We start from the raw sequence: 27,873 nt of genomic DNA, 5'->3' as shown, positions 1-27,873 counted from the left end.
TGCCAGAGCAGCACTAATTTGGGGGAGGGGTTTTGATGTGTCTCCCCTCCTTTTCACCCTCATGAGCCTGCCTTGGCTGGAGGTCTCCTGACTTGGATCCTCTAACTATGCACTTGCGCCAGCCCTGCAATGGAGGCAGGGATCTGCCTTTTCTTCCCCTCCTTGCTGCAGCTGTCTGATGTCCTTAATCTCCTAGCCCTAGCACTGGGGACATTTGACCCTGAAGCAGTCAAATCCTCCATTCAAACACTTAGGAAACCTGGGGAATGTGGCATGAATGGTGACTTACATTTCTGTCTTCCACACCATCCTGTTTTCTCCTTTGAGGAGCCAAGGGGCCTCTCCATACCTCGTCTTGTGGCACAGGCCTTCCTAACACAGCAGAAAGCATCATGGTTCCCAGGAGATACTGCAGGATCCATCCGTGCCATTCTGGAAGAGCAGCCCACAGACGCTCCGTGTCCTTTACTCCCTACATCCCCCCACTGCATCTGTCCTGGAGCTGCAGGTGAGCACCCGTGCCTGGGGACACTGCCATCTGGACCTCCCGGGACAAGTCCTACACCAGGAAAGGCTGCAGGATTTGGCTACAGTAGGCAGCAGCTGCAAGGGGAATGTGGCTAGGACCACCCTGTGTGGTAGCCCAGCCTCTGCCACCCTGAGAAGCGGGGAGCATGGAAGGGAGGATGCGGAGGAGATGATGGCTCCCATGAGCCCTGCTCATCGCGAGTGCCAGGGTGGAGTTTGGACCTCCAGCTTTGCAGATGCTCTTCTGAGACACTTTGGATTTTCCCTAAACCTCTTCCTCCTAACAATTTTAATTATACTGGCAGCTGTTCAAAATAATAATGACAGGGAGAGGAATAAATGCTAAGCTGCAGTCTGTCACGCTTCATGAGATGCCCCCAGGGGACACTGGGCCAGACAAGCAGCCAGCCCAGAGCTGTGCCAGCCAAGTGGGTGCAGGCTGCCACCCCACACTAGCCACCAGCAGTTTCTGGGGTCTGGGCTGGCATGTGTGAGCGTGAGAGTCTGTGCAGGCACTCGGGTCTCCTTTCTCTCCCCCTCTCTGTCTCCTTTTATTCACCTCCATAAAACATAGGAAGTTCAAGCCATTCATTTTGCTATTTGTGTCTCCTTCCCCACGCCCTGGTTCCCTCCCTTGCCCCCTGCAGCCTCTCCTCTCACTGCTTGCCCAGCATCCTTGACCCCGAGAAGTCTGGTGTGTATGCACTTCCCTTTTGGCCCATGGAAAGCACCACGCTGAACTGGTGCCTTGATAAGTCTGCCTGTGGGAAGGCAGGGGCTCCTGGGCTCCCACACAGGGCTTTCCCATGTAGCATTTCCTATGCTGTCCCTGCTCACCCGTGCGATCTCCAGACCCAGGCAGTGGGAAGCTCTCCAGATGGCAGTGCCCCTCTGTGGCAGCAGGTCTGACCTCCTTGGGATCTCGTGACTTGCTCTGTGTCAAAAGCCACTGTGTGTGGAAGGAGACATCCTCCTGAGGAGGAGGAGGATGGTTGGCTTCTCATGGGCAAACATGGCACCTCTCAGCTCAGCCACAGCAAAGGATTGGAAAGGATTAGAACCCCCAGCCTCTTCCTCTCAGTGCTTTTGCAAGCAGAGCTCTGATACTTTCTCCCACAGAGTTTGGGATCAACAGGACCTGTGTCCTGTCAGCAAAGGAGTAAGCATGCGGCAGAGCAGACAGGATTGGGGTCTAGACCTCAGAGGGGCTGGAGACACGGATTGATGGGTAGAGAGGGAGGAAGGAGAGGCTCAGCGAGGAGGGCTGGGGCCTTTTCTCTGAAATAACCTCAGCAGTTCAGCCGTGGTTTGCCGGAGGGCGAAGACAGCGTGTTCCCTCCTCACTGCCTTCATCCTCACTGCCTTCATCGAGCAGAGCCAGGTCACGGGGCTGTGCCGTGCCCTCTGCTCCCCGCAGCGATGGGAGCACAGAAAAGAACCTTCTCCCGCTTATCGCCCCATCAGCGGCTCTGCAGCGGCTCCACTGCCCCAGCGCTGAGCACCGAGCCCTGATCTCATCAGCGCGCCGCACACTTGCAGCTCGAACAATAACCAACACAATTCCCAGAAATGCACAGCCTTCTGCTAAAGCCTCCCTGGGGGAAAGCATGCCAGCCGGCCTGTCGGCACCAGCACAGCCATCGCTGCCAGCTGCTGGCAAACGCAGCCTGCGGCAGCCCCAGCGAGAAGGCACCTCTGCGAAAACAAGCCTGTGCTGGGTGGGGTGGAGGGAGAGGCCGAGCTCGAGTCCTTGGGGCCACCCATGAGGTCGCTGTCCTCAGGAAGTCCCTCTCCCTCTTGGTGTTTGTGACCAGGTGTCATGCCCTGTCCCAGCCACCCTGTTTGCAGCCCCTGTCTGCTCTAAATGCCCTCTCAGTTCACAAAGGGGCCAAGATGCAAAACTGAATCCCAGCTGCCTGGGCTGGGAGGGTAGAGACAGGGCCATGGATACTCCTCACCGGAGTGGGGACCCACAGCCTGGAGAGGCTTTTCCACATCTCACAGCTTGCCTAAGTGTCTCAGTCTGCCAGAGCCTTTCCTGTCACATTTGGGTAATTGCTCTTTCAACTTCCAGATGGAATATCTGGACACCCAAGCAGGCATGGCTGGATGCTTGAAGCAGGGTATGTAACCTGTCCCAGCTGAGCTGGAAGTGGGAGAAGGCCAGCAGCTGGCATGGCCATCCTCTCTCCAAGCACGTCCTCTGGATCTCACCAGCCTGTCTGCCCTTCACATAAGGCCAGATGTGCCATCCAGGGAAGCAGCGGGGCACAGCAGCAGAGCTATCACCTCCAGACCTCACAGCGATGCAGCAGACACACCAAATCCCTGTGCAAAAGGTGCAATGCCAGCACCATCCCAGAGCCCACATGAGCGAAGAGCAGCACCTGGAACAGCACAACGGTGTCCCCAGTGCAGGAGGATGAGCCTTGCAGTGACCCAAGTGACGAAGGACCTGCCTCACAGTGTCCCTGACACGAGGTGCATTGTTCATGAAAACACATGGGGAAGTCCAAGGAGGACAGACTCGCTGGCTGCGTTGGGCTTCCTGCCTCCTGGCCCTGGCCACCGCCTGACATCATTGCTCCCGGTGGGAATGGCCACCCTGGCCCCACTCGGTCCCTGACATTAGCCAACAATTTCCTGACCTCCTGTCCAGCTTTTCAGCCTCCCACGGCCCCCCATGGTGGGGAGACTTTTGTGCCTGAGATAGATAGATAGATAGATAGATAGATGCTTGACTCCTGCCACCATGGCACAACAGCTGGCAAACCTGCATCCTCTTCCTCACTACCATGGGCACAACAGAGGTCATGCTCCCCATCACCTCGCCATCCACATCTGAGGGTATGGGATGGCATGGGAGTGTGTGTTCTCCAAAAATGCCCTATTTAGATTGACAGGGGCCAGGAAGGCTGAGGAGAATGAATGTGGAGGGAAGCAACACAGGTACTGGAAGGATGGCTGTGAAACACACAGGTACTGCCTGGCCTCCATGCACCAGCCCTGTGGAGGCACCGACCTTCTCCTCACCATCCTCAAATCTACCCAAGCGACAGCAGGGTCTGGGTACAGTGTGTGCCATGTCACCCATACACCCTGCACACTCTGGCTTTTCCAAATAAACAGACTTTGTAGTGAATATGTGGAGGATCGTGCAAGCCTCGGGCTGTTGCTGCCCCGCCTCCCTTGCCTTGCAGCCGTGAGTTTTTTCCCTGAGTGACTCTTCACGAGTAGAGCACAACCTTGGGCTGAGGAGCTGCAAACCTGCCCTTGTCCAAACCCGCTGCCATCAGCACTTTGCTGCAGCTGCTTCCAGTGCTGCTCTAAGAGTTTTTCCTTGCAGCCTAAACCCCCACCGCTGTCTCCATCCTTCTGGCTCCAGCCCACTGGGGATGGAAGGTTTCTCATTCCCGAATGCAAATATAACTGTAATCTGCTAAACCCTGCTGTTGATCCTGACTGCATCCTCCTGTCCTGAGCTTTCCTACAGTGCCTTTTATACCGGTAATAGCACCAGGCTCCTTCTCCCATCATTGTTGACTCGACAATGAAAACTGTTTGTATTATTGTGTCCCCGAAGCTTTGCCAATAGCACATGTGTCCCGAGCTGATAGCAACAGGCTTTGGCAAGGCTGCAGCTCCATCAGATAAGAGCCTTTAACCTTATTTCTCCAGCTCGAGCCCTCCACGAAGGGCCATTCTGTCGTGAGCCTTTCCTTATCCTTCCCCTGAGCTTCCAGATCCGCAGGCTCCATGGGCCAAGAAGAGGGGTCGTTGGCAAAGGGCAGAGGTGGAGGTGTTCAGGGCAAGCAGCCTGGGAAACAGCCTCAGCTTGGGTGATAGAAGAGCCCTGCGGGGAGATGGAAAGACAGAGCTGTTTTCCCAGGCAATTTAAGGGCCAAATGCACGGCCATCCCTTGTCCCCTGCCTTCCTCAGGGACCCGCTCCACCCCGCCGTGTTCCACCTTGGCTCGGCTCCCGCACACAGCAGGAGCGAAGTGGAGGAGAAACGCTGGAGCCCGGAGGCCCTCGCACGCTCCCGGCTGGCCCGCGAACAAAGCCTTTCCCTTGGAGCCCTTCCCTGCCGCCTCCCTCCTGCCCCGGCCCCCTGCGCTCCGCCAGCCGCGGGGTTCCCCAGCATCGGCACAGCCGTGGGGGTCCGCACCGTCCTCCCCATCCCAGCCTGCATCCCTGTGCCGAACCCCTCCATGACTGCTCCCAGCATCCCTGAGCCCCAGCTCTGCTGCTGGGGGATTTCACTGCCACTTTCCGAGCTGCAGCACAAAGGATGCTCTGAAATCAGAAAGCAAAGAAAACGATGCTGCCTGTGGCAAGCTTTAAAATCTCATTTTTAGGCCAGTTTATGGGAGGGATGTCACTGTTCTTGGGGTTTTCAGCTGTAAATGCAGCACATCCCTTTTCCCTTCCCTTAATGTCCCCAATGCAGCACCTAAAAGCAAAAGTTGTTCCTCTGCTGGCAAGGAGGGAAAGCTCTCAGGTCCTTCTCTTTATTCTTAATGTTACTATTGTAATTATTATTAGTTGTTATTGTTGTTGTTATTATTATTATTGTAATTATTATTATAATTCTCTCCGAAGATAGAAGCACTCAATCAGAGATACATCCTGCCCATTGCTGGGAAGATTGTTGTCTCTAAAGGGCCCAAGGAGAAGCTGGGTCACCCCATGCCCTGTGCAACACATGGGGAAACTGAGGCATGGAGCCACAGCAGCATCTACCCCACTCTGAGCAAAAATTCCTCTCTTCCACATGCATTTCCCTGTCTGTGTGAGGTGAGGTTCTCTCAGCAACATCCTCATTCTTTCTGCTGGGCGGCAAAAGCCTTGGTGAAGCACAGGAGTGGCCACAAGATCCTGTGTGCAATGGGGTGGGCTGCAAGCTTTGGCGAAGGTTGTCACTTCCAGGGATGCTGCAAAGGGCTCCTCCTCCTCCAGGCCTGGTTGTGGTGATGCTGCAGGGCCACAGATGGGCAGCTCCAACCTACCTCCCAAAAAATCCAGGCTCAGAAATCCTTCTAATTGCAGTTTTCCTTTCCTCAGCACCCGAAAGGAGGTCAGGCATCCCGAGGCAGCCAGCCTGGGCATGCAGAGGGAGCAGGATCCCGGTTCTTGGCTGCATCTCCTGCACAGACACCAGCAAGCAGTGTTTTCTGCCAACTCAAGTGATGGAAGCAGCGAATAACCCCGGCATGCCCACGCTCTGCACAGCCCAACTGTCGGCCAGCTGCCTGTTCCTGGGAGGATGCAGTGCCACAGGCAGGGAGCATTTTCTTGCTATAATCAAGAAGAGAAATTGTGCCGATCGGAGCAGCTGAATGGCAGCCAAATCTGCTTCTCAGCGGCTTTTCTACACTCTGTATTCATGTATTTGGCATGAGTAGCTCTGCATTGAGGTAATTCATTAATGCTCAACCAAAAATGTGTTTATGGGAGTCTTGAAATAGTTGGTAGAAGTGTAAGACTTTCCTTCCTAAAAGCATGGGCTCTCTCTGTGATGGGAACTCAGTATTAAAGCGACGAGTGCTCCTGCAATCAGCTGCCAGGGAAGCGACCCCGGGCAGCGTGTGCCCTGCGCATTCCAGCATGCTCTGATCTCCTTGTGCTGAAGCCTTTCCCAGGATTTAGTGTCCATAAGCACCATGGGTGGGATTTGCAACAGTTCTGCTCATGTTTGGGATGTGAGGGCTTCACCCGGGGTTTCACAGAGAGCAGCCTGGGGAGCAAACACAGGGTGATGTGGCTGGAAGTGCGGCACCCCGAGCTGATGGCGAGAGCATCACCAGGGAGTCGGCTGGGCCAGAAGGAGCTGTGGCAGAGCAAAAGCAGAGGAAGGCGAGGCAGGACAGCCCTGGGGAGGCCCAAGGTCTCTGGCCATTGCCCAGGAGGCTGCAGTGGCTGCACCCATGCGGAGCAAACAGCTTTTTCAGGTTAGCTGTGGGTTTTGCTGCTCGCACAATGGATATCGCTGTTGTCATTCCAGTTATAATCCTGTATAAACAAGGCTGACCTCTGGTTATTGAAAAGAGCTGAAAATAAAGACAACTTTCTCTGCTTCCTCAGATGCGGTGTCTGATTGCCAGGCTCGGCCAACTGAGCCCACACCGCGATCCCAGCTCAGCTCCTGCAGCTGTTGGGGACCTGCTGGTGCGGTTGGCAGCAAGGCAGAGTGGTAGTGAGCACCCAGACAGAGAGCCACTGTAGCCCAGGACACCTTCCTGCTGTCCCCAGTGCCCTTCACTTGTCAGAGGGAGCTGGTAGCCAAAAAAAAAGCACATGAGCAGAAAACAGCTGAGCTGGGCATTCCCTGGACTGGGAGTGGCACAACCTCCCACTCTCCCCCACTTGGGTGGGAGTCTGGTCCCTGCCTGGGGACACGGGGGATTTGCCACCCTTGTACAGGCACATGGCTGCAGCCAGGATGCTCCTGACACGGATGCTGAACCCCAGCAGCCTTGCTCGGCACTTTCCAGCTCTGCCTGACCCACTGAACTATTTGTGCCTGAGGAAACTGAGCACTGAGTTGGACCCTGGAGAAAGGGAGGCTCCGGAGAACACAGCATTTCCCAGCTGATGACTTCAGCCTCCCAGCAGGTCTCACAGACAGCCCCAACCCTGAGTCCTTTGCTCTCCAGGAAGCGCCTTTCTTTGGGAAGCCTTTGTTCCAGCAAGGCTGGAGCAGCCCCAGTCCCAAGGGAGCCCACGGGACCTGCCAGTGCAGGGGCACCTTTCAAGGCACTGGGGGAGCCACCAGCCTGGGCCATGCCCCACAGGTCCCCCCAAACTGTGTGAGGAACATCCCTACTCCCCGTGGCCACCCCGAGGATCCCCATCTCCTTTGGCAGGTGTGGGTGTAGGTCACATACATCCCACCTGGCTGCACTGCTCCGGGGGCATGTCCGGTGTGGCCTAATGATAATTATTCGCTATAATTAATAACAAATCCCTTCCTGTGAAATACCTCATTCATCCAGTTGGACACACAACGGCACCAGCCACACACTGCTGGTAATTGTATGGTGATTAATCAGTTAGTGGTGTGAACACATCTAGAGGCAAGGCTGGTCTGTGCGAGCGAGGGAGGGCAGTGCTGGGCACCAGAGGAGGGTGCAGCACTTGCACCCAGGCCCAAGGACCCATCCTGGCCCTGCCCCTGCCCTGCACCCTCTGCAAAATGAGGATACAAAGCAATTTTCCCACCACAGCTTGGAGCCTGGCTTCTGCTGTGCTGAAGGGTCCTGCCAGCATCCACCCGCCACCTCTGTCACCTGGATGCAAATTTTGGGGGCAAGTCCCTTGGATTTGGTCACACAGCCTCAGCCTGGGGCTACTGCTCCAACCCGCAGCCAGCAGCAGCAGCAATAACCATCAAGCTCAGCTGACAACACGGTCTTCCCTTCTTCCCATCCCCACCAGCCCCTCTTCGAGCCCTCAAATCCCCAACGCCCCTTGGGATGATCCAGGTGGTGCCACATCTATTTTTAGCTGGATGGGAGCTCGGCATTGGACCTGGTTGGGAGAAATAATCGGGAGCGGGCGGGCTGGGGGCGGGGAGGGAAAATGCCTTTGTGCTGGGGAGCAGAGGCGGCCGTCCCGCCACACTTCCTCTGCTAGGTGTGGTGCTGGGCTGCGCGGGATGCTAGGAAGGGAAACGAGGGGCCGAGGTGGGGTCAGCCAGCTGCCAGCTCAATAAAACTGGGGAGGGAATGAAAAAAAATAAATTAAAAAATACACAACTCCCGAGGCTGTCTGCTGGACTGGGGTCCAGCTTGCCTGATTACAAGGCCATCGAGGAGGGCATGGGGAGAGGTCATTCAGCTGGCATGCACCAATCCTGGCTCTGCCCAGGGATGCCCAGAGCTTCTTCCCTGCGTGTGGCTGCAGATGTGGCTGGTGAGGAGCCAGTGGGTCACCAGCACCACACGTTCCAGCCCTGTGGGCAGCAGGGCGGAAGGAGTGCTTTTTCCACCTCCCAGGAGAGCTGAGCCGGGCACAGACCCTCTAACTTCACCCCACCCCTGGGTGAGGGGGCTTTCGCTCTCTGGAGTGAAGCTCTGCAGTGCTGGCTGTGGGGAGGGGGAGGGCAGCAAAGTGGGGTGGCACTGTGCTTGAAGTCAGGCTCCTCCCAGGCTGGCCCAGGGATATGTTGGGTGCTTTGCACCCAGGCATTTCTGCATCCAGGCATTTTTGAGTGCTTTGCATACTGCTCCATCCTCCTCGCAGCTCTCCTTCACCTCTCTGCTCTGTCTCCTCCAAAAACCATGCCACACTCCATGGCTCTTCCCCCCATTCCTTTTTTTCCTTTCTATTTGCTCCCTTTTATCTATCTTTTTCCTTTTTTTTTTCCTTTTTATTTTCTTAATGATTTCATAATGATGCAGAACCAACAGCAAATGCACTGTGAGACCAGGTTTGCAGACCCAGTGTGAGGCTGGGTTTCATGTGAACTTGAGGGTCAAAGTGCCCGGCTTTGCTCCATGGTCAGGAGTTCCCAAACTATCCCACTGTAGCAGGGACAGCAGCACCATCCTGATCTCTGCCCCCTGCAACAGGGAGAGCATCCTGAGCCCATGGCCATGCCATGTGGAGGAGGCCCAGGGCTGGAGTGGCTGCACAGAGCAAGCGTGGAGGACACGAGGCTCTGCCTCCCCTGGGGAGGGTTTGCCCCAGCACTTAACATCATTCCAGGGCTAGGAAAATCAGAGTTGCCCCCACTCCCACCCTGCTGCAGCTCATACCCACCACATCCCCAATGCCAGCTGGTGGCACCAAGTCCAACCCCAGCTCCAGGACAACTCTGAGCCCACCTGGAGGCCATGGGTTCTGCCAGGGCCATGGAGGAGGCCACAGAGAGGAAGTGATCAGGGAAAGCACCGCATGCTTGGCTGAAGCCTGGGAGAAGGGGGATGTCCCCACCAGCTGCCCAGACTCTCTGCCCCAAAGGCTGCTCACTTCACTCCACACGCAGCCCCAGGCCCTGGCTTGAGGGTCCCCAGTTCTCCCAGCACCCACCTTGCTTCTCCCAGGGCAGGGGCAAAGAGCCAAAGCCTCCAGGGGCTCTGCTCCGGATGGCGGATGGCGGCAGGGACTGCTTCTCCGGCAGAGCAGTGCTCTGGCTCCCTCTGGATGGGGGAGAGAGGAGAGGAGACTCCTTGCAGCTGTGTGGGCTCTCCTGTGGACTGGTGCTGATTTGCACTTTCAGAATTTTAATAAGAAGCTCCAGGAACGTGAAGGAAATCTCGCCCGAAACCTCTGTCGCTCCTGGCTGATGATTGAAGAATAAGTGAGACATGATTTTTTTTTAATTTTTTTTTTTTGGAGGCCTTTGTTTTGTTTAGGGTTAACAGCAGATTGGCTTGTCCAAATCACTTCCAGACACACAGAAACCATGGCATGCAATACCGCACGGCTGTGAGAGGCTGGAGCTGGGCTCTTTCGCAACCCAGTGCCCCGAGTCTTCCTAATGCCGAGGTTCACATTTCAGGCTGGGGTCTAGGGCATATCCACAGCCAGAGAGGTCTTGGGGGCAGCTACCCAGAGTTGGGACATCTCTTTCAAGTCAGCCCAGTTGCCCCAGGGATTTTAGGGGGCAGGCACAGTGTGCCAGCCAATCTCCTTGATTGCAAATGGATCCCACAGAATTCATAACTCCTCATGCCAAGGGCAGGAAGGACTTTCAGACCACCTAGCCTGACCCTTGGCACTGCAAATTCCTGCTGGATGGCAGCCAAGCAAGCGGAGCAGTGACCTGGTGGCAGGGGAGGTGCTGCTTTGCTGTGGCAGCTGATGGCAGCGTGCTGTGGGTACCCGGCCATGCCCAAGATGTGCAGTGATGGCACAGCCGTGCCAGCCCCAACATCTCCACAGGCTGGGTTTAGCCACGATCATTGAACCCCCCATTCCTCCACAGTCCCTAGAAAACACAACGTTTTTCATGTAAACGGCACTTAAGCTCAAGGAGCAGTTTCTTTGCCTGACACTGAAATTCCCACAGAAAATTGCTGGGGGGAGAGGGCTCACCCCTGCCTTCACTCCAGGGCTGCTCCCAGCCCCGGATGGGGAACGCTGGCCAAAACACACACACGGAGTCAGTCGTAAGAAAAATAAACGCCGAGCCCTGAACATCCCTGTGCTCCTGCACACAGCCTGGCAGGCGAAGCTGAATGCTTCCCTGCCTCGGCACCGCGGGTGGTGGGGGGCGAGGGCAGGGCACAGGGAGCAGAAAAGGGCCTCGCAAAGAGAAAACAAAAACACACAAAGAAGACATAAAGAAAGACCAAGAGAAAGAAAGAAAGAAAGAAAGAAAGAAAGAAAAAAAAAAAAAAAAAAAGTCAGAGAAAAATTTAACAACCCTCCTCCCTGGACAGAAGAGAACGGGGCAGCAGCGTCCACACCGGTCCCAGCTCGGCCCTCCCCGGGTGGCTCTTCCTACTGGTGCCTGGGGACGCCCCCCTTCCCTCCTCCTCCTCCCCCTCATCTCCTCCTCCTTCTCCTCCTCCTCCTCCTCCTCCCCCTCATCTCCTCCTCTCCCTCTCCTCCTCCTCCTCCTCCTCCTCCCCTCGCCCCGCTGATTGGTCCAGCCCGGCTATATTTTGCCCCTTCCAGCCCAGCATCATCCCAAAAGTTTTTTTTGGGGGGAAAGGGGGAAAAAAATAAAAAAAAAGAGAGAGGAAAAAAAAAAAAAAAGAAAAGAAACCAAAACAAACGCAGGCGAGCCCGAGTCCCCCGAAGGCAGGCGAGGGAGGCGAACGGCGGGCGGCTGCTCGGCGGTGCTGGACCCGGTGGGACGCGGCAGGACCCGATTCTCTCTCCGGCACCCGGTCGGGTCTGACACAAAGTGCTGTCCAGCTGGAATGAATATATCTGAGTCTAACTACTGCCGAGAGGAGATATCGCAACCCCGGGGCGACTGTTCATGGGTCACCGCCGCCGTGCCGGCCGTTGAGCCCGGGCTCGCCTTCCCGCGCCCCCCGGGAGCCGCCTCCCCCGCCAGCCGCACGCCCAGCCCCGAGCCCGGCTTCGCCTTCGGCCCCGGCTCCGGCGGCGCGGCCCCCGGCGCGGCCCCCAGCCGCACGCCCAGCCCCGAGCCGGGCTATGGATACAGCCCCCCGGCCGGCCGCCCCGAGGGCAAGGCCGCCGAGGACTCCCGCATCCGCCGGCCCATGAACGCCTTCATGGTCTGGGCGAAGGATGAGCGCAAGCGACTGGCGCAGCAGAACCCCGACCTGCACAACGCCGTGCTCAGCAAGATGCTGGGTGAGCGGGAGCGGAGCGGGAGGAGGGCTGGGGGGCTGGGGATGCGGGAATATGGAGCTAAGGATGCGGGGATGCTGCGTTCCAGGGCCGGCGACGCGGGGGTGCAGGATGGGGATGCGGGCTGCAAGAGTACAGGGCTGTGGGATGCACGCTTACAGAGCTAGGGACATGGGGGTATGGGGATGGGGATTCCAGCTGCAAGAGTACAGGGTTGTGGCATGGGGAGGGTATCGAGCTGAGGAGACAGGGATGTGGAAGTACAGGACTGGGAATACGGGAATGCAGAGGTACAGGTCTGGGGATGTGGGCTGCAAGAATGCAGGGCTGCAGGATGCAGGGTTACAGAGCTCAGGATGTCGGGGTACGGGGCTGGGGATGTAGGGATAGGTGGGTTTGGTTCTGATAGTCCAAGGCAGGGATACAGGGCTGAAGATGCGAACTGCAGGGGTCCGGGGTAGCGGGATGAAGAAATACAGAGTGAGGGATATACGCTGCTGGGATTCAGGGCTGGGAGTGCGGGATGAAGCGGTACAGGGATTTGGGATGCGCACTGTGAGAGTCCAGGGCTGTGGGATACAGACTGCATGGATATGAGGCAGCGGGATGTAGGATGCAAGGATATGGGGCTCTGCTAGCCCAGCTCCAAGGGTATAGGACTGCGGGATGCAGACTACCAAGAGTATGGGGTGCAGGACTTGGGATACAAGGATGGGGTGCTGTGGGATACAGAGCTGGGACATGCAGGGCTATGGGCTGCAAGGTTAAAGAGGAGCGGGACACAAGCTTTAGGGATGTAGGATGAAGGGCTACCAGTTGAGGTTGCAAGGATACAGGGCTGCAGGGATCAAGGGCTGTGGAATGTGGTGTTACAGGATGTGGGAATGTGGGGCTGTGGGATGTGAGGATGTGAGGATACAGAGCTGCATGTATGCAAGATGAAGGGAAACAGGGCTGTGGGATGCAGAGATACGGGGCTGAGGGGTACACAGCTGCAGGGATGCAGGATATGGGAATACAGGCTGCAGGATGCGGGATGCACGACTGTAGGATGCGGGATGTGGGAACACGGGAAGCAGGATATGGGTAAATGGAGCTGCAGGATGCGGGACTACGGGAAGCAGGATATGGCCAGACAGAGCAGCAGGATGCAGAGACACGGGGCTGCGGGGTGTGGGGATATGGGATTCAGGATATGGCGCTGTGAGTTTTTGGGATGGGTGATTTGGTCTGCACGGCTGCGGGCTGTGGATGCGGGACGCGGGGAAGCAGGGACTGTGGACTGTACCAAGGGGCAGTGGGAGACAGAATCCCCAGCCCTGGCAGAGGGGTTCACATTCCATGTACCCCCATTGTCCCTGGCAGAGGGATTCCCATTCCATGTACTCCCATTGTCCCACAGCACTGAAGTGCTGGGCACTGCCCAAGCCTTCTGCTGGGGCAAGGGAACAGCCTGGCTTGGGACCCCATTCCCCAGCCCTTTCTTGTGCCAGCAGTGAGACCCCGCTCAGGCACCGAGCCGTCTGCGGGAGCCCTTCACCCCTCTGCCTCTCCCTGGGTGTCCCCATGTCCTGGCCAGTGCCAGGTGGCTGAGCTGCTCTCACAGAGCTTCTCTGTCCTCTTCCAGGCCAATCGTGGAAAGCGCTGAGCGCCAGCGACAAGCGTCCCTTCGTGGAAGAGGCAGAGCGACTGCGAATCCAGCATCTCCAGGATCACCCCAACTACAAGTACCGCCCAAGGAGAAAGAAGCAAGCCAAGAAAATCAAGAGGATGGAACCCAATATCCTCCTGCATAACCTTTCCCAGCCTTGCAGTGACAACTTCAGCATGAGTCACCATGGCGGCAGCCAGCCGGGCCACCCCCAGCCTCCCCCACTTAACCACTTCAGAGAACTCCACTCCATGGGGTCGGATATTGAAAACTATGGCTTGCCAACTCCTGAGATGTCTCCCTTGGATGTCTTGGAACAGACCGAGCCGGCGTTTTTCCCTCCGCACATGCAGGATGACTGCAACATGATGCCCTTTCGCGGCTACCACCACCATCACCAGATGGAGTTTCCCCAGGAGAAGTGCATGGGGCGGGACGTGGCCGTGCCCTACGCGCAGACCCCCTCACACTTGGCCGACGCCATGAGGACTCCCCATCCCTCCAGCCTTTACTACAACCAGATGTGCTCGGGAACTCAGAACGGGCTTTCCGCCCACCTGGGCCAGCTGTCGCCCCCGCCTGAAGCCCACCACATGGAGAGCGTGGATCACTTGAACCAAACCGAGCTCTGGACAGACGTTGACCGCAACGAGTTTGACCAGTATTTGAACATGAGCAGGACTCGTCCCGAAGCCTCGGGCCTCCCTTACCATGTCTCCCTGTCCAAAGTGACTCCTAGAAGCATCTCCTGCGAGGAGAGCAGTTTGATATCTGCCCTGTCCGATGCCAGCAGTGCTGTTTACTATAGCCCCTGCATCACCGGTTAGGTTGACCCCACCATCCAATGCGCGCACCAGGAGAGCCCCGACTCTCCTCTAAAAACAAAAAGCCATCCTCCTTTAACCACAAGCTCCATCATATTTAGAGTATCTCATTAAATGCATCGCTTTCTTGTTTGTTCTTTTTTGTTTTGATTTTTTTTTAAATTTTTTTAGAGACAGACCATGCTGAACTCACTGATATACCGTATAACTATATAACACAGATAGACGCCTTTCCCCGCCGTGCTCCCCACTCCAGCCCTCGGCAGGGCATAGCTCCAGCTCCCGCCAGCTCCAAGGGGCATTTTCAAGCCAGTTCCAGTAAATCCTGCCTGAAACAATCACACCAGGATGAGCCAAAGTGACCTGTCCCCAGTATTTAACCCAACGACAGGCGAACTTCTAGGGGGGAAAAGCTTTTAGAAAGACTTTGCCAGGGCTGTTAAAGAGTCGGCACCCATTAGGGGTGGGCTTTAGGACAGTTTTTACTGTATTCTCAGCAATGTATTTTAATTGGGCAACAAAACTATATTTTTACTAAGCATTTTTATATATAAAATGGTATTTAATGTCTTTTGGGTTTTTTTATTAGACTTTTTAAAAGAAATCAAGGGATATCCATGAGATCTAAAGCATTTATGTAGCAAAGCTGGATTTAAAGAAAAAAAAAAAAGGAAGTGGGGGAAAAAGGAGATATTTTGTGAAAATGGAATGATAATGTAAATATTGAGGAACAACTGACTGGAATTTTGTACAAAAGAAAAATATGACTGCAAACACTTTTATTGTCTAGAACTGTACGGAGAGCAAACTGTTTTATTCTGGTTAATTATTAAAACATCTTCATATAATTGTTCCCATCTTGTGTGCTTGTTGTGTGAACACATATTTTCCGCAAATACATGTTGTCCCAACCATTTCCAGATTTTTGTATCCGTTGATTAATGTTTTGACAACCTGGCAAATGTATTAATTTCCAAGCTGCCGCCCGCCCGCCCTGTCAGCCGCCTCAGGCTCTGCGAGTGCGGCTCTGCTCAGCTCGGCACGGGACGGTGGCTCGGGATGGGATGGGATGGGATGGGATGGGATGGGATGGGAAGGGATTCTGGCGGTAACCCCACAGCACCGCGCTGTGCCACCTGGAGATGCTCCCAGCAGGAAAAGCAGCTGTTCTCAGATTAAAATATAATAAAACATGTGATATCCTCCTCTGAAAGGAGCCTTGGTGTGGTCATTGTTTTGGCAAGCTGGCAGCACATCGATGCACGGTCCCCATGGCTCAGCCTGTTTTCCCATGAAACCCCCAAAAAATAGAGTCAGGCTGCTCCGACACCTTCTCTCTCATGGAAGAAAACTCCGTGTACTGGAGCCTTTCCTCCTCCTGGCCTTCACTGGCTGCTTCCCGGCTCCAGCAGTGGCGGGTCTTGCCAAGCCATCACCATGCCCAGCCGGATCCTGCTCAGAGCTGCTGGTGCTTTGCTGGAGCTTCATCCCTCTCCTGTGAATCACTGTATGATTTACAGGGAGTTTTTTGTTCAATTTGAAATGGAGAAACAACAATCTGTTGCTTAAAACCTGGTGGCATCCGTTCCTTGAGCACCGAGTGATTTAAACCAGGCTGATATCACCAAAAAAGGCTGTTAAAAAAAAAAATTTTAAAAATTGAATAGAAGAGGAGGATTTTTGTTGTTGTTGGCAAAGAATTGCCTTTTAGGGGAAATGGATATTTAACAAATGACATTAATTTTCAAGCTTCTCCTAAATTAAATTCACATTAGTGTTAACAGGACTCAATCCTGACTCACTTTTTTTTGTTGTAGTTGAATGTGAAGCGCTAATAAACGGGACCACTCTCGGGGCTGGCGACGCGTTCCCATGGAACGCCACAAAGGCGCTTCATTGTCTTTCCATATACAGTATGTAAAAAGGGGGAATACATGGAAAAATGACCTCACTACCTACACGGGAGGGCTGGCGGGCGCCCGGCGGGTGCCAGAACCCGCGCTGCAGCAAACAAACACAACACCAAATGAGAAGCATCCTGTGCCGCCGCCGATGACTATGAAAGGAAGCAGCCGGCTATGGGCTCCATCCCGCTCTGCTCCCCGAAGCAGCCTGGGAGGAAGGAGATGAGGGAGGGGGGAAAGAAGAAAGCCCTGAGTTATTTTCCAGCCCTCAGCTTCCAGGTACCTTCCAGGCATGGATGCGGTCACTTCCTGTGGTTCAAAGCAGCGGTGAGCAGGCCGGTCCTTGCCCAGCTGCCCTGCCGTGCTGGGGAGAGCCACTGTCCTCGCATCGTGGAGCAAATGTTAAGTCACTTTTCTGCAGCAGAAATTCCCTTCTTTCCCCATGGCTCAGGCTGTGCCAGCTCTCCTTGGTTTTTAAACAGAAGGAGGGTCATTTTAGATTAGATACAAGAAGCCTTTAGAAAGACGGTGGTGATGCACGGGCACAGGTTGCCTGGAGAAGCTGCAGATGCTCCATTCCTGAAAGTGTCCAAGGTCAGGTTGGATTGGGCTTGGAGCAACCTGGTCTAATGGAAAGTGTCCCTGCCCATGGCAGGGGGTTAGGACTTGATGACCCTTAAGGTCCTTTCCAGCCCAAACCACTCTGTGATTCGTGCCCCAGGACGCTGCTGTGGGGCTCCAGTAAATACTGGAAAAAAGCTGCAATGGATGGTCATTCTCATCCGTAACTGCACCAAGGATGCACCATGTTGAAGCCACAGCGACTGTGAAAGCCCCACCTCACTGGCCAGCCCTACCCCAGGTCACAGGGAAACAAAAGAGAAGAGAAAGGAGAGAGGAAAAAAAAAAACAGAGCAGATACCAGCAGGCAGAAAGACCTGTGCCAGACTCCAAAGGATGCCACCTCCTACCATCACTTGGTGTTCCACACAGCCTTTTTCGCCTAAACTCACTGTTTTGACATCAACTTTTTCAAGAAGTGTCCCAAACCAACCTCTTTGTGCTGGTAGAGACCCAGCAGTGGTTTGGGCAGGTGCCTCTCCACAGTGTCACTGCTGCAGCATCATGGTTTAGCCATGGCCAGGACAGGATTTGTCCCCCTCCAAATCCAAGATTTGGTGAGACTGGTAGGCACAGGGGGTGATCCAGCTCCACCAGGAGGGCAGAGGGCTCAGCTGAACCTTGTAGAGGTGCTGTATTTGGAAAGGGTGTTCCTTGATGGGCTTTACCCACACCACTTATTTTACATATTTTTTTTATAATTTTGTATCTTGTTTCATATCTTATATATTAGTTCTACGTATATCTGTATTATTGTTATACATTAGATTTTATTTTTATGTTTTTGTATATTTAATTTTTTTTATATTTTCAATATTTTATATGTTACTTTTATATATTTTTAAAATACATTTTATTTTTATCTTTCCCCTGCCCCTCTCCCCATACAGCTACTCTGGGGCCAGGAAACCATCCCCCAGTGTTTTCTTTCACTGCATGCTGGTGGCTCAGGTGTGACGTGGGACTGGAAACGGCTGGAGCTGACATAGTTTGGGGATGATTTCACTGCCGTTAAGGCTCAGGCTGGGGCTGTTACTGCACAGCCCCTTCCGATTTTTATGACTTAATCTCTCCAAAGCTCAGGGCCGGATGGTTTTGGGCTGGGGAGGAGGAGCAAAGGGCTTTTAGCAGGTCGTTACAGCAGAAATACGGAGAAGGTACTTGACAGGTAAATGGAAAACCTGACAGCCCATGCTGCCGGCTTTCCCAGGGTGCAGGGAGAGGGGGAGGCGATGCTAGGTCCTACCTGGGCTTTATGGGCAGGTGGCATCTGCTCTGTGTCCCCTGGGGGTGTGGGGCAGTGGCTTCTACCCATGTGTGCAACTGTGTGTGCATCCCATGTGCAAACCTGTACGTGTGCAAGCATTGGTGTGCATCAGTGTGAGCGGGTGTGCAAGCCCCCGTGTGTACCTGCATCCCTGTGTGCATCCACGTGCACATCCATCCCTGTGTGCACTATGCATGTGTGCACATCCATCCCTGTGTGCATCCACGTGCGCATCCATCCCTGTGTGCATTATCCGTGTGTGCACATCCATCCCTGTGTGCATCCACGTGCACATCCATCCCTGTGTGCACTATCCACGTGTGCACATCCATCCCTGTGTGCACTATCCACGTGTGCACATCCATCCCTGTGTGCACTATCCGTGTGTGCACATCCATCCCTGTGTGCACTATCCACGTGTGCACATCCATCCCTGTGTGCACTATCCGTGTGTGCAGGCATTTGTGTGTGTGTACATCCCTCGATATCCGTATGCCTGGATCTGGGTGGGGGTGTGTGTGCATGTGTGTAGCCACATCTCTGCACGTGTGTGCTGCCCCTTTTTGTGCATCATTTTTGTTGCCCCTTTGTGTGTCTGAGCCTGCGCGTGCATCCACATGTTCTTCCATGTGTATCCATGTGTTCTTCCATATGTATCCATGCATGCATCTGTCTGTGGAGATGTCTCTGTACACACATGTAGGTGCATCCATGCGTGTGTGCATCCCTGTGTGTATCTCCATGTGTGCATCCATCCATGTGCACGTGTGTTTGTCCATGTCCACGTATCCATGTGCGTATCCATGTGCACACCCCTCTGTGTGTGTGTGTGTGTGTGTGTGTCCTGCTGGAGGTTCACGGATCAGCTTTATAGACCTTCTGGATTTTTTACGGCATTACGGAGCACTCGATGACATCACCCACCCAAATATTAAAACCTCATGTGCCAGCCAGCCCAGCCCAGCAGAGCTCAGCTCCGGGCTCACCGTTCCCGAGGCTGAGGCTGCGGCACAGCTGGGGGCAAGCAGGATGCACAGGGTGGCAAGTGGCCCCTCCGGGGCAGCCCCAGCCATCCCAGCCCGGAGCTCACCGTCGAGGCAGGAACATTGACACAACAGCCTTGATGGAGTCATCCCGCTGGGATAAACAGGGAATTAGAGCCTCTTGGTCCGTGTATTTTGGGTGCTCGGTGTGGGGGCATCTGTGGGAGAAGGAAGATGCTGCCGGTGCCGGTTCCTGGCTGTGGCACCAGGCAGCTGCTCTAGACCAAGTGATGGGATTTATATTTTTCCCCCCTCTTCCAGGAAAAAAAATTCATCAAAACCAAACCTGTTTGTGGGAAACAGCTCCAACACATTTCCTGACTCGAGAAAAAGTGCATTGGGGAAAAAAAAAAAGTTTCCAGTTTTTTTAGACAGAAGGCAAAGCCTTTGGAGAGGTAACAGCACTCTGTGGTGGGAGGTTAACCGAAGGGAAAAGGTTGAAATGCAAAGAAAGGTTTCAAATGTTCCCAGAACAACTTTTCCTGGTCAAGCAGAAGCAAAGTTCCCAAGCCTTCCCCAACTTTCTTCTTTGCAGCTCAGTTTGGGAAAGGAAATGTTTGGAAATCTCAGTGCTCCTTGCAGACAGGAAAGGCCCCGCTTCCTCTGCGCCATGCCCAGAGCTGCCGGGCAGCAGGAGCACTCGGGTGAGGCTGAGTGCCCTCCCCAGCTCTGCTCCCAGCAGCAGGAATTCTCTGCAGGCAGAGGAGGGCAGCTGCCTGCAGGGAACAGGAGTTGGGGTATCATAAATGTTACAGGTTTTGCAAAAGAAAAGAAAATAAGCCAGCAAGGAGTCCTTAATGTGCCCTGAGAAATTTGCACAGCCTGAAACCCTTTAGCTTTTTTCTTGCTGCTAAGTTCAGCCTCTGCATCCCTCATGGATCTTTGGTTGTGTCCCCTCAGCTTCCAGCATTGCCCCCACCAACCCTCGCATTCCTTCCCCTGCCTTAGGGCCACCACAAGCCTCTGCCCCCCAGGCCCAGGCCCCACACCAGCATCTGCTCACCCAGCACCGTGCTAGGGTCCCTGTGAGGAGGACAGGTCCCTGTGAAGGAGGCAGGTTGGGCTTTCATTGTGTGAGACATGGGGGAGTTTAGGGACTTCTTCTTCTCACTGGCTCTGAGCTGACTGAGCCCCACAACGTCTGTCAGAACCACTTTGTGCTTCTCTTCTGAGGTGAGTCAGCAATGCTGTGATGTACCCGGAGGCCAAAAGGTCATGGAAGGGTTGGGATTGTTCTCCAGAGGTCACCTAACCCAATCCAATCCAACACGACACAACCCAACACAACCCAGCACAACCCAATACAACTGATAGAGCACAACCTAACCCAACCCACCCAATCCACCCAACCCTACACAACCGAACACAGCCCAGCACAACCCAACATAACCCAACCTAACCAAACTCAATCCAGTGTAACGTGTCCCAAGGACCCAATCAGCCTATCCCAACATAACTCAACACAACCCAACCAACTCAGCTGAGCCTACCTAACTCCACACTACCCAACCAGCCTGACTCAACTTCCTACGCAAGTCCTAAAGCAAGTTTCCCCACCGCCTCCTGTGCAGCCGAGCTCAACCCTTCTGGGACGTTGCAGTGGTTTTGGTTGAAAGATCTCCCTCCTCCTGTGCTCAGCAGCCCAGGGGGGTTGATCCCTTCAGGGAACTGAATCACGTGCCCCCCACCAACGTGGGAGTGTCACAGAGCCTCTGAACCTCGTCAGGAGAGTCAGGCCAGGCCGTGCGGGGCCGTTCTGGGAAGCCATCCAGCCATCCGCTGGAGAGAGGAGTCTGCCTAAAAATGCCTCTGCTGGCTCCTCTCCACACTCCGACCGTCCCATATGGAACAAATGTACATTTTCCATCAATTGTTTGTATTTTGCATTTAAAGAAAGAAGGGGGAGGGAAAAAAAGCCAGCAAGCAAGCGGGCTATACATATACGCGAAGCGTCAGTGACAGCAGATAGGCCCCATCGCAGAGAGGGAGAAACACTGGCCGGCGTTCAAGAGACTCAAACTTTTGGTATGAAACAATAAATTTTAAGTGTGTTTTGACATATTTGGTGGTCTCTGCCTCATGCTTAATGAGCATTGGTCCACGTTGTGGGGGAACTAGACAGCTCGGGTGGTTGGCAGGCTGTGCTGGGAGGGGGGTCGGTGGCCAGCGAGGCCGGAGGCAGACGTTGAGGTGGTCTTGGCATGTGTGTCCCAAGGGAACAGGGCACAGGGATGTGACACCACACTGACATGCTCAGAGGAGGGGATGCTGCCGGTACTGCAGTGCCTCAGGGGAACCAGCGGTGATGCCAACTTACAGGAAGAAGCATAAAGAGGTAGAATTGGGTTGAATTTGGTCAGGAGGGGACACAAAACATGGTGGTGATGTCCCAGAGCAGCATCCCTCACCTCCACATAGCTTGGGCAACCTGTGCTACCATCTCCAGGCTGGGTCCCAGTCAGGCAGCACTGCTTTGCCTGCAGGAAGACCGTGCTCTCCCACGTCCCATCGCCATGGGGAGAATGCCCAAAGGGATGGGCAAAGCGGCAGGAGAAGGGAGTGCAGCTCTCCCACATCCTCCACCTCTGTGCCAGGCTGCCCGGCTCCCTCCGTCTGACAGGGTTTGATCAGAAAGATGGACATGAAAGTGGAGCTTGGCTCTGGTTTCTCTCTCATTCAGAACATTCAAAAACTATTAACTGTGGTGGGGGTAAGCAGGCAGCTGGTTTTAATATCGTGCTCTTCCAATTGTGTTGGGTTTTTTTTTCCCTTGCTTTTCGCGAGTACTTTAAGTGACATGGTTACATGTATTTGATTAAAAAGCTGTAATTCAACGAGCGCATTTTCTTGTACTGTACAAAATGGCTTAAAGACACAGGATTTATTTACGGTGGTCTCCCAGTTTTCCAGCTCTGCCAAAAGACAAGATGACAGGGAAATCACAGGAGGGAGGACGGATAGCAGCAGAGGGGGACATGCAATCTCTCCTGGCTTTCCCAGTGCAGGGAACATGACTGGATCATTTCCTCTGCTGTAAGGTCAGCCCACTGCCACCAGCCTGGTCTTTGGGCCATCCACTGGTCCCAAAGGCACAAGTTCCTTTTGGTGTCCCCAGGACTGGGTCTCAGCTTACAGGAGCTGGCAGAGGGGACAGCTAGGAGGGGACAGCTTGGTTTGTCCAAACTGGCCCCTGTCTTGCCTGGAGCAAGATGCTGCAGGACACAACTGGAGGCAGGAGGGGGAGATTTTTCCACCCATGCCCATCCCCTGCCTGTGCAGCGATGCTGCCAGCACCGAGAGGCCTGTCCCAATCCAGCAGCTCTATTTCCTAAGGAGGAAAAAGCCTTTATGAGATCCCAGCAAGGAGCCACGACCTGATGCTGCCGAGAACCCTGGATCATCTCCCATTAACCCCAACATCTCCCATGGCACAGCCACAGACTGGAGCCATGCTCACCCACAACTTTTTGGCTTCTCTGCTTCCAAAGTGATGGATTTCAACCCAAAAAGCAAACGTGGAGAGGAATAAAGAGAGTGGGGCTGCTCTGCACCCCCTCAAGCACCAAAATTACTATGTCCCCCCACTCTGCTGGCCATGAGGGGCTGTGGTATGGTCCCTGCACTCCATCACATCCCTGGGCTTGTTGCATTCCTCTGGCCTGGAAAGCAGGCACATGCCTGTGCGTGTGCATGCAATGCTGACCCCACAAACCCACTCCACCCCCCACAGCTTCACCTTTCTCACCTAGATGCATAAAAAAAATTGTAATAAAAATAAACCCAGCGACACTTGCACCTCACCTGCCTCAAAGGCCCTAATGTGCAGCCCCGGGGACATGGACACCGACCCCAGCATCACTTGGGACCACCCTGGGAAATCCCAGCCTCCCCCAGCCCTGCCTGGCTGCTGGCCATGCTGAGCCGAGCCGTGTCTCTTCCTCAGCTCGCTCCTGCCCAGGGATCACCTGCAGTTCAGTTGATTTATGAACGGAGAGTTTTTCGAGCTCTGTTTCCTTTTCATTGTTGTTTCAGTTGCTGCGCTTGCTTCCGCCCGCCTTTGAATAACTCCTGCCACGCTGCAAGCGGTGAGAAAGACACCAAGTAAACACTCACACTCGGCCCAGGCCCGGGGGGCAGGAGCCCCAAAAACAGGGGGACACAGAGCTGCCCACTGGCTGGTCCTACCTGTGGCAGGAGATTGCTGGGCTCCGAGTGAGCAGAGCCCCGAAGTGGACCCCTCTTTTCTCACAGCTGCAGTTTGGGATGGGGGAGCCACTTCCTAACCCCCTGCTCCGAGACACAGCTCCTGGGAGATGGCAGTCCCGTGGGGATGCTGCTCTCTCGTACTGTGGCTGGGGAGGCGAGGGTTGTGGTGGGTGGTTTGACTGGAGGGGACCCTAAAATGCAACTTGTGGCGGGGCGATTCATTGCCCCATAGAGGGCAGGGTACCCCCGCCCAGGGCTGTGCTCCACCCGGCTTCATTCCTGTCCTCGTGCCCAGCTGGAGCAGGGGCTCCCACTGCGGCACAGAGACGATGCTCTCAAGGGAGCTTGGGTTGATTTACAGCAAAGCCCTTGAAGGAAAAAAAAAAAAAAAAAGAAATCATGAAAGGAAAGGAAAGAAACCCCATCCGCAATCTCAGCTCAGCCCAGGACCCACGTCCCCGCTGCTGCCACCTGCCATCCGCCTTCCCCCTCCCTCCCAGCCCCATCCCGGGCCACCGAGGAACCCCCATCCCGGGCGATGGGCAGCTGCCCGTCCCGACCTGCGCCCATTGTCCTGCCCTTCCTCCCCGCGCCCCTCAGCCCCCCGCCGCCGCCCCGGGGCCGGGGGGAAAACAGGAAGCGCTCCCCAGCACGCTGCTGCGGAAATGAGACAAGCGGGCTGGAGCGGCGGCGAGGACGGCGGGAGGAAGCGGACGGGATATTTGGAACTGACGGCGAATTCTTGGGCTTATCTCTGCGCCGCAGAGGCCCAGGAGTCCTTACAAAACAGCGCCCAGCTGGAGCGAGGCCCGCGGCTGGGGACGCGTCCTCGTCCCCAGCGCCACCCCTGGTACCCGGCTCGGCGGCGGGATGCTGGCGGCAGGGAGGGGACACACATCCAGTGTGGTGGGTGGCACCTGCGTCCCATCAGCGGTCACAGAAGGGACCTGACGCCTTGCTGCAGGGTGGGGATGGGCGGCCGGCAGGCTGAGTGGTGCCCAGGTTGCACGTCCCATCCTTCAGCAGGGATTTGAGGATGAGGGATCCCAGCATCCCTAAAGCCTGTCCAAAACCCCCACTGTGTTATGAGCCCCTAGGCACGAGTTCCCCCTTTCCCATGGGAAACCGTTCCCTGTCCTGCCCACAGTCTGCACTGGGACACTTTCAGCGCATCACCTTCCCTTCCACACCCGCAAGCACCAGCAGCAGAGCTGGGATGTGGATGCTGGTCCCCTGCATGCCCTGCCTTCCCCACCCACGAAGGGTTACAGTCAGCCTGGATTGCTCCGATCTCGCCCTTCCATCTGCTGCTGGCCTTTTTGGTGGGTTTGAATTATTTTTCATAACAATGCTGTGATACTTTATATTCGGCACACTCCTGCTGGGGAATAGAAAGCGGGTCCAGGCTGGGAGCACCCGACCCAAAGGCAAAGGTCTCTGCAAAGCTTCCTAAAAGCTGGAAGCTCCCCGCTGCGGGCATGGGAGAGGGGCCGGGGCATCACCCAGGGCTCCCCAGTTGGGCTTTGCTGGGGTCAGTTTGCTAATTGGTGGTGAAAATTAGGCAGGAGCCCTGCAGCGGCCAGGGGAAGGCAGCTGGAGCACCCCAGGGTCAGCGCTGGGAGCGGCTCGAGGTGGGTATCACCTTGCTGGAGTGTCCCTGACCTGGTGGGGACCCCCGGCCGAGGGCATCCAGCGCGGTGGCTGCGAGGAGGCACCTCTGGAGCCGGAGAGCGCTGGCGGTGGGGTGATGCCTGCGGACGGGACCAGGCGAGGAGGGCTGCCGCGGCCAGTGGAGCCAAATTTGGTGGCTGGGGGGGGCCAGGGTGTGACCCTGGCAGAGGCTGAGACTCCTCCTCTGCGGGGAGGAGGACAAAGGATGGAAGCGGCTGCCCCGTTGCAACACATCCCCGGCGAGCACAATGGAAATGCCATCCTCCGTCTTGTGAAACAGGAACCTCATATGATCTCGCTGAAGGCTTGGGGACACTCTTGTAGGTCTGAGCGTGACGCTCCCCGGGCTCCTTTCTCTACCCGCAGGGGGACAGGGAGAGTGGGGAGTCCCCCGGAGCATCCCTGCCCTGGTGAGGACCGAGCTGCCACCACTGTCCGCTGTGGCACGCTGGACCCGCTGGCAGAAGGAAGGTGGTGCCCTGCCACCCACCCTGAGGCCAAAACACTCCCAGGTTCCCCTCCAGCCCCACCAAAACACCGTCCTGTGGTTCCCCCACAGCCCTGCTGAGCATCCCCCTCCCACCCTCCTCGAGGACTCCTAAATAAACTTCGTTCTCCCTTTATGTTCTTGACCCCAGATTTAATTAGACCCCCGTTTCCTGCCTATATGAAAAATCACTTCCCCGAGCAGGTGGCTGCGATGCCGCGGGGGCTGTTGTTGTTTTCTTTGGGGCGGGGGGAAGGTGGTAAATGGGGGGAAGAGTTTGTTGTTTATTTTTATATTTACAAAGCGCAGCTTTTTCCTGGTGCCGGGCATCGGAAGAGTGGCAGGATGTGACCTTCATCCATCTCCTCCTCGCTCACACAATACGGCCTCGAGCGCCGCGGGCCGCCGCCGGCTTTGTCCCCCCGCGGCCGCCGGGCACCTCCCGCGCCGCCCCGCCGGCACCTGGCGCCCGCCGGCACCCGGCACCGCTGCCCCCCAGCTGGGCCCCGCCGCTCACACTGGGAGAAAAAGGAAAATAGAAAAAAAAAAATTAGAAAAAAAAATAATAGCAAGGTTGCCGGTTTCCTCTCTGGAAAACAAGCTGGAGCTGAGCGGGACAGCAGCGTGGGAAGGAGGGAGAAAGGGGTCCCGTTGAGTCCCTTGGGAGCCTCCCATTCTTGGGGAGTGGCCTGGGCACGCTGCCTCCTCCTTCACTTCGTGTGTGGGGCAAAGCAGCCTTTTTCAACCAGGCCTGGGGCAAGTGAGCCCTGTTCTCACGTGCATGGCTCAAAACACACCTTTGGCCCCATCCCGATGCAGTCCTGGCATAATCTGGGGCAGCGGGCAAGGAGGGGATGCAGAAAACTTCTGATTCCCTCACCCTGACGTCGTGGGGAGCACCCAGCAGGCAAGAGCCCACCCAAATCCCAGCAGAGACTCACAGAACAGGTGCTGCTCTCTGTCCCCATCCCTCGGAAAATCCCGATCCTTGCAGGGGGCTGCAGCTGTTTGCTGGCTCCAGCTGCCGGGGTCGCTGTGGTGGGCTGCTCAGCAGAGCCAGCCTAGGTGTGGAGCTGGCAGTGTCCGGCTGGGGGGGGGATGGATGAGGGCATGATGGAATGAGCTCTCCTTGTTTTCCTTCTTCCCAAGAAGCTCTATGATTCCATGGCTTCTTGGTCTGGAGAGGGACACACTCCGACCCGAGACCCATCCATCTGTGCAGATCAGCCTCTGTGGTGATGAAGCTGCAGGGACAAACATCCGATGTGACCCTCCCAAACCAGTGCTGGAACCCACCAGCGGTACTTGCTGGTGGCATCACTGGCCCAACAGAGAGGATTTGCTGCGAGATTTTACAGGGACAAAGGGTCTGTCACCCCAGAGCAACTTCCCTAGAGGCTCCCTCAGTGTGGCTGAGCTCCACTCAGAGCTGCCCAAGACCCCAGGCCTGCACTGTTCAGGGGGCTTGAACAGGGGCTGGCACAGCCAGTGTGACCCCCCCCAGTACCCTCCAGCACTGCAGTGGCAAAGCCAAACATTTCCAGCTGGCATGGGGCTGGCATGTCCCAAGCCCCTGGTCACAGCCCGGATCCTGGAGCAGGGGTGGTGCCAGAGCAAGGCACGGCACAGCATGGCACAGCATGGAATTGTGTGGCACAGCATGGTATGGCATGACACAGCACAGTATGGAGTGGCGTGGCATGGCACAGCATGGCACAGCATGGCATATCACCAGGGCTACCCTTGCTCTCACAGAAACACCACTCAGAGACACCAGCACCTCAGGGCCACTTCAGTCTCACCCTGGCCAAGCATCCAGCAGCAGAGCAGGGCATTAATTAATTTATCTTTAATTCCCCAGCATCACCCATCCCACGAGCTGCTCAGTCCCCATTCTGCTCAGGACCCCAGGCAGGAGCAGGTGCAGCCCCAACGGGGTACAGCACCCACCAGCCCAGTGCAGACCACCCCAGAACCCACGGGACCCCCCACCCCTGCCCAGGGACCCCTCGCAGCTCTGCTGGGAAGTGGGTGCCCACCTGGGCCCAGGGCCGGGTGCGCTCACGCCAGCGCTGGCCAGCACAGTTGGTTATCCTTACATTTGGCATCAGCCACTTCCATTGGGCTCCATAGGGGAGGGAGAGAGAAAAGGAAAACTCAGCTCAGGGCGATTTAATAAGTTCAGCGTTACGAGCTGGGGAAAAGCTGTGGAACACACAAGTGGTAACGCAGGCTTAATCTTTCCTTTAGTCTTGGGAATTATGTTTTCATTAATCCTAATTTTTCCAGATGTTTCACTCCTTATACCATGCTCTTCAAAGCCTCTGTGGCTGCAAATTCTAATGAAGCCATGAGAACATTTTAAAGAGAAAGATTCAAAGCTTAAATTGCTTCCTT

The 27,873-nt window shown here is 55.5% G+C and overlaps 1 protein-coding gene and 3 long non-coding RNA genes across 4 annotated transcripts; 1 reads left to right on the top strand and 3 right to left on the bottom strand.

Annotated features, from left to right (window-relative positions):
• Positions 1–142: 142 nt before the first annotated feature.
• Positions 143–10,814, bottom strand: LOC116452581. The gene is made up of 3 exons (XR_004243545.1): positions 9,562–10,814; positions 4,194–4,381; positions 143–432 (listed from the first exon to the last, which is right to left on the bottom strand). It is a non-coding gene; the product is annotated as an uncharacterized LOC116452581 (long non-coding RNA).
• A 361-nt stretch (positions 10,815–11,175) lies between these two features.
• Positions 11,176–15,197, top strand: SOX18 (SRY-box transcription factor 18). Its single transcript, XM_032127179.1, has 2 exons — positions 11,176–11,805; positions 13,430–15,197. Exons 1-2 carry the CDS (start codon positions 11,403–11,405, stop codon positions 14,278–14,280), a joined length of 1,254 nt encoding a protein of 417 aa, XP_031983070.1. The 5' UTR covers positions 11,176–11,402; the 3' UTR covers positions 14,281–15,197.
• Positions 15,198–21,978: 6,781 nt separating this feature from the next.
• On the bottom strand, positions 21,979–24,253 carry LOC116452579. The gene is made up of 3 exons (XR_004243544.1): positions 23,879–24,253; positions 23,298–23,686; positions 21,979–23,188 (listed from the first exon to the last, which is right to left on the bottom strand). It is a non-coding gene; the product is annotated as an uncharacterized LOC116452579 (long non-coding RNA).
• Positions 24,254–25,948: 1,695 nt separating this feature from the next.
• LOC116452677 lies at positions 25,949–27,871 on the bottom strand. The gene is made up of 3 exons (XR_004243568.1): positions 27,516–27,871; positions 26,418–26,720; positions 25,949–25,994 (listed from the first exon to the last, which is right to left on the bottom strand). It is a non-coding gene; the product is annotated as an uncharacterized LOC116452677 (long non-coding RNA).
• Positions 27,872–27,873: the final 2 nt, after the last annotated feature.

The sequence above is a fragment of the Corvus moneduloides genome, chromosome 17, assembly GCF_009650955.1.
Source record: "Corvus moneduloides isolate bCorMon1 chromosome 17, bCorMon1.pri, whole genome shotgun sequence".
In the NCBI taxonomy this organism is placed as follows: Eukaryota; Metazoa; Chordata; class Aves; order Passeriformes; family Corvidae; genus Corvus; species Corvus moneduloides.
The sequence above is the reverse complement of the archived record's forward strand: the minus strand, read 5'-3'. Positions and strand labels throughout refer to the sequence as shown.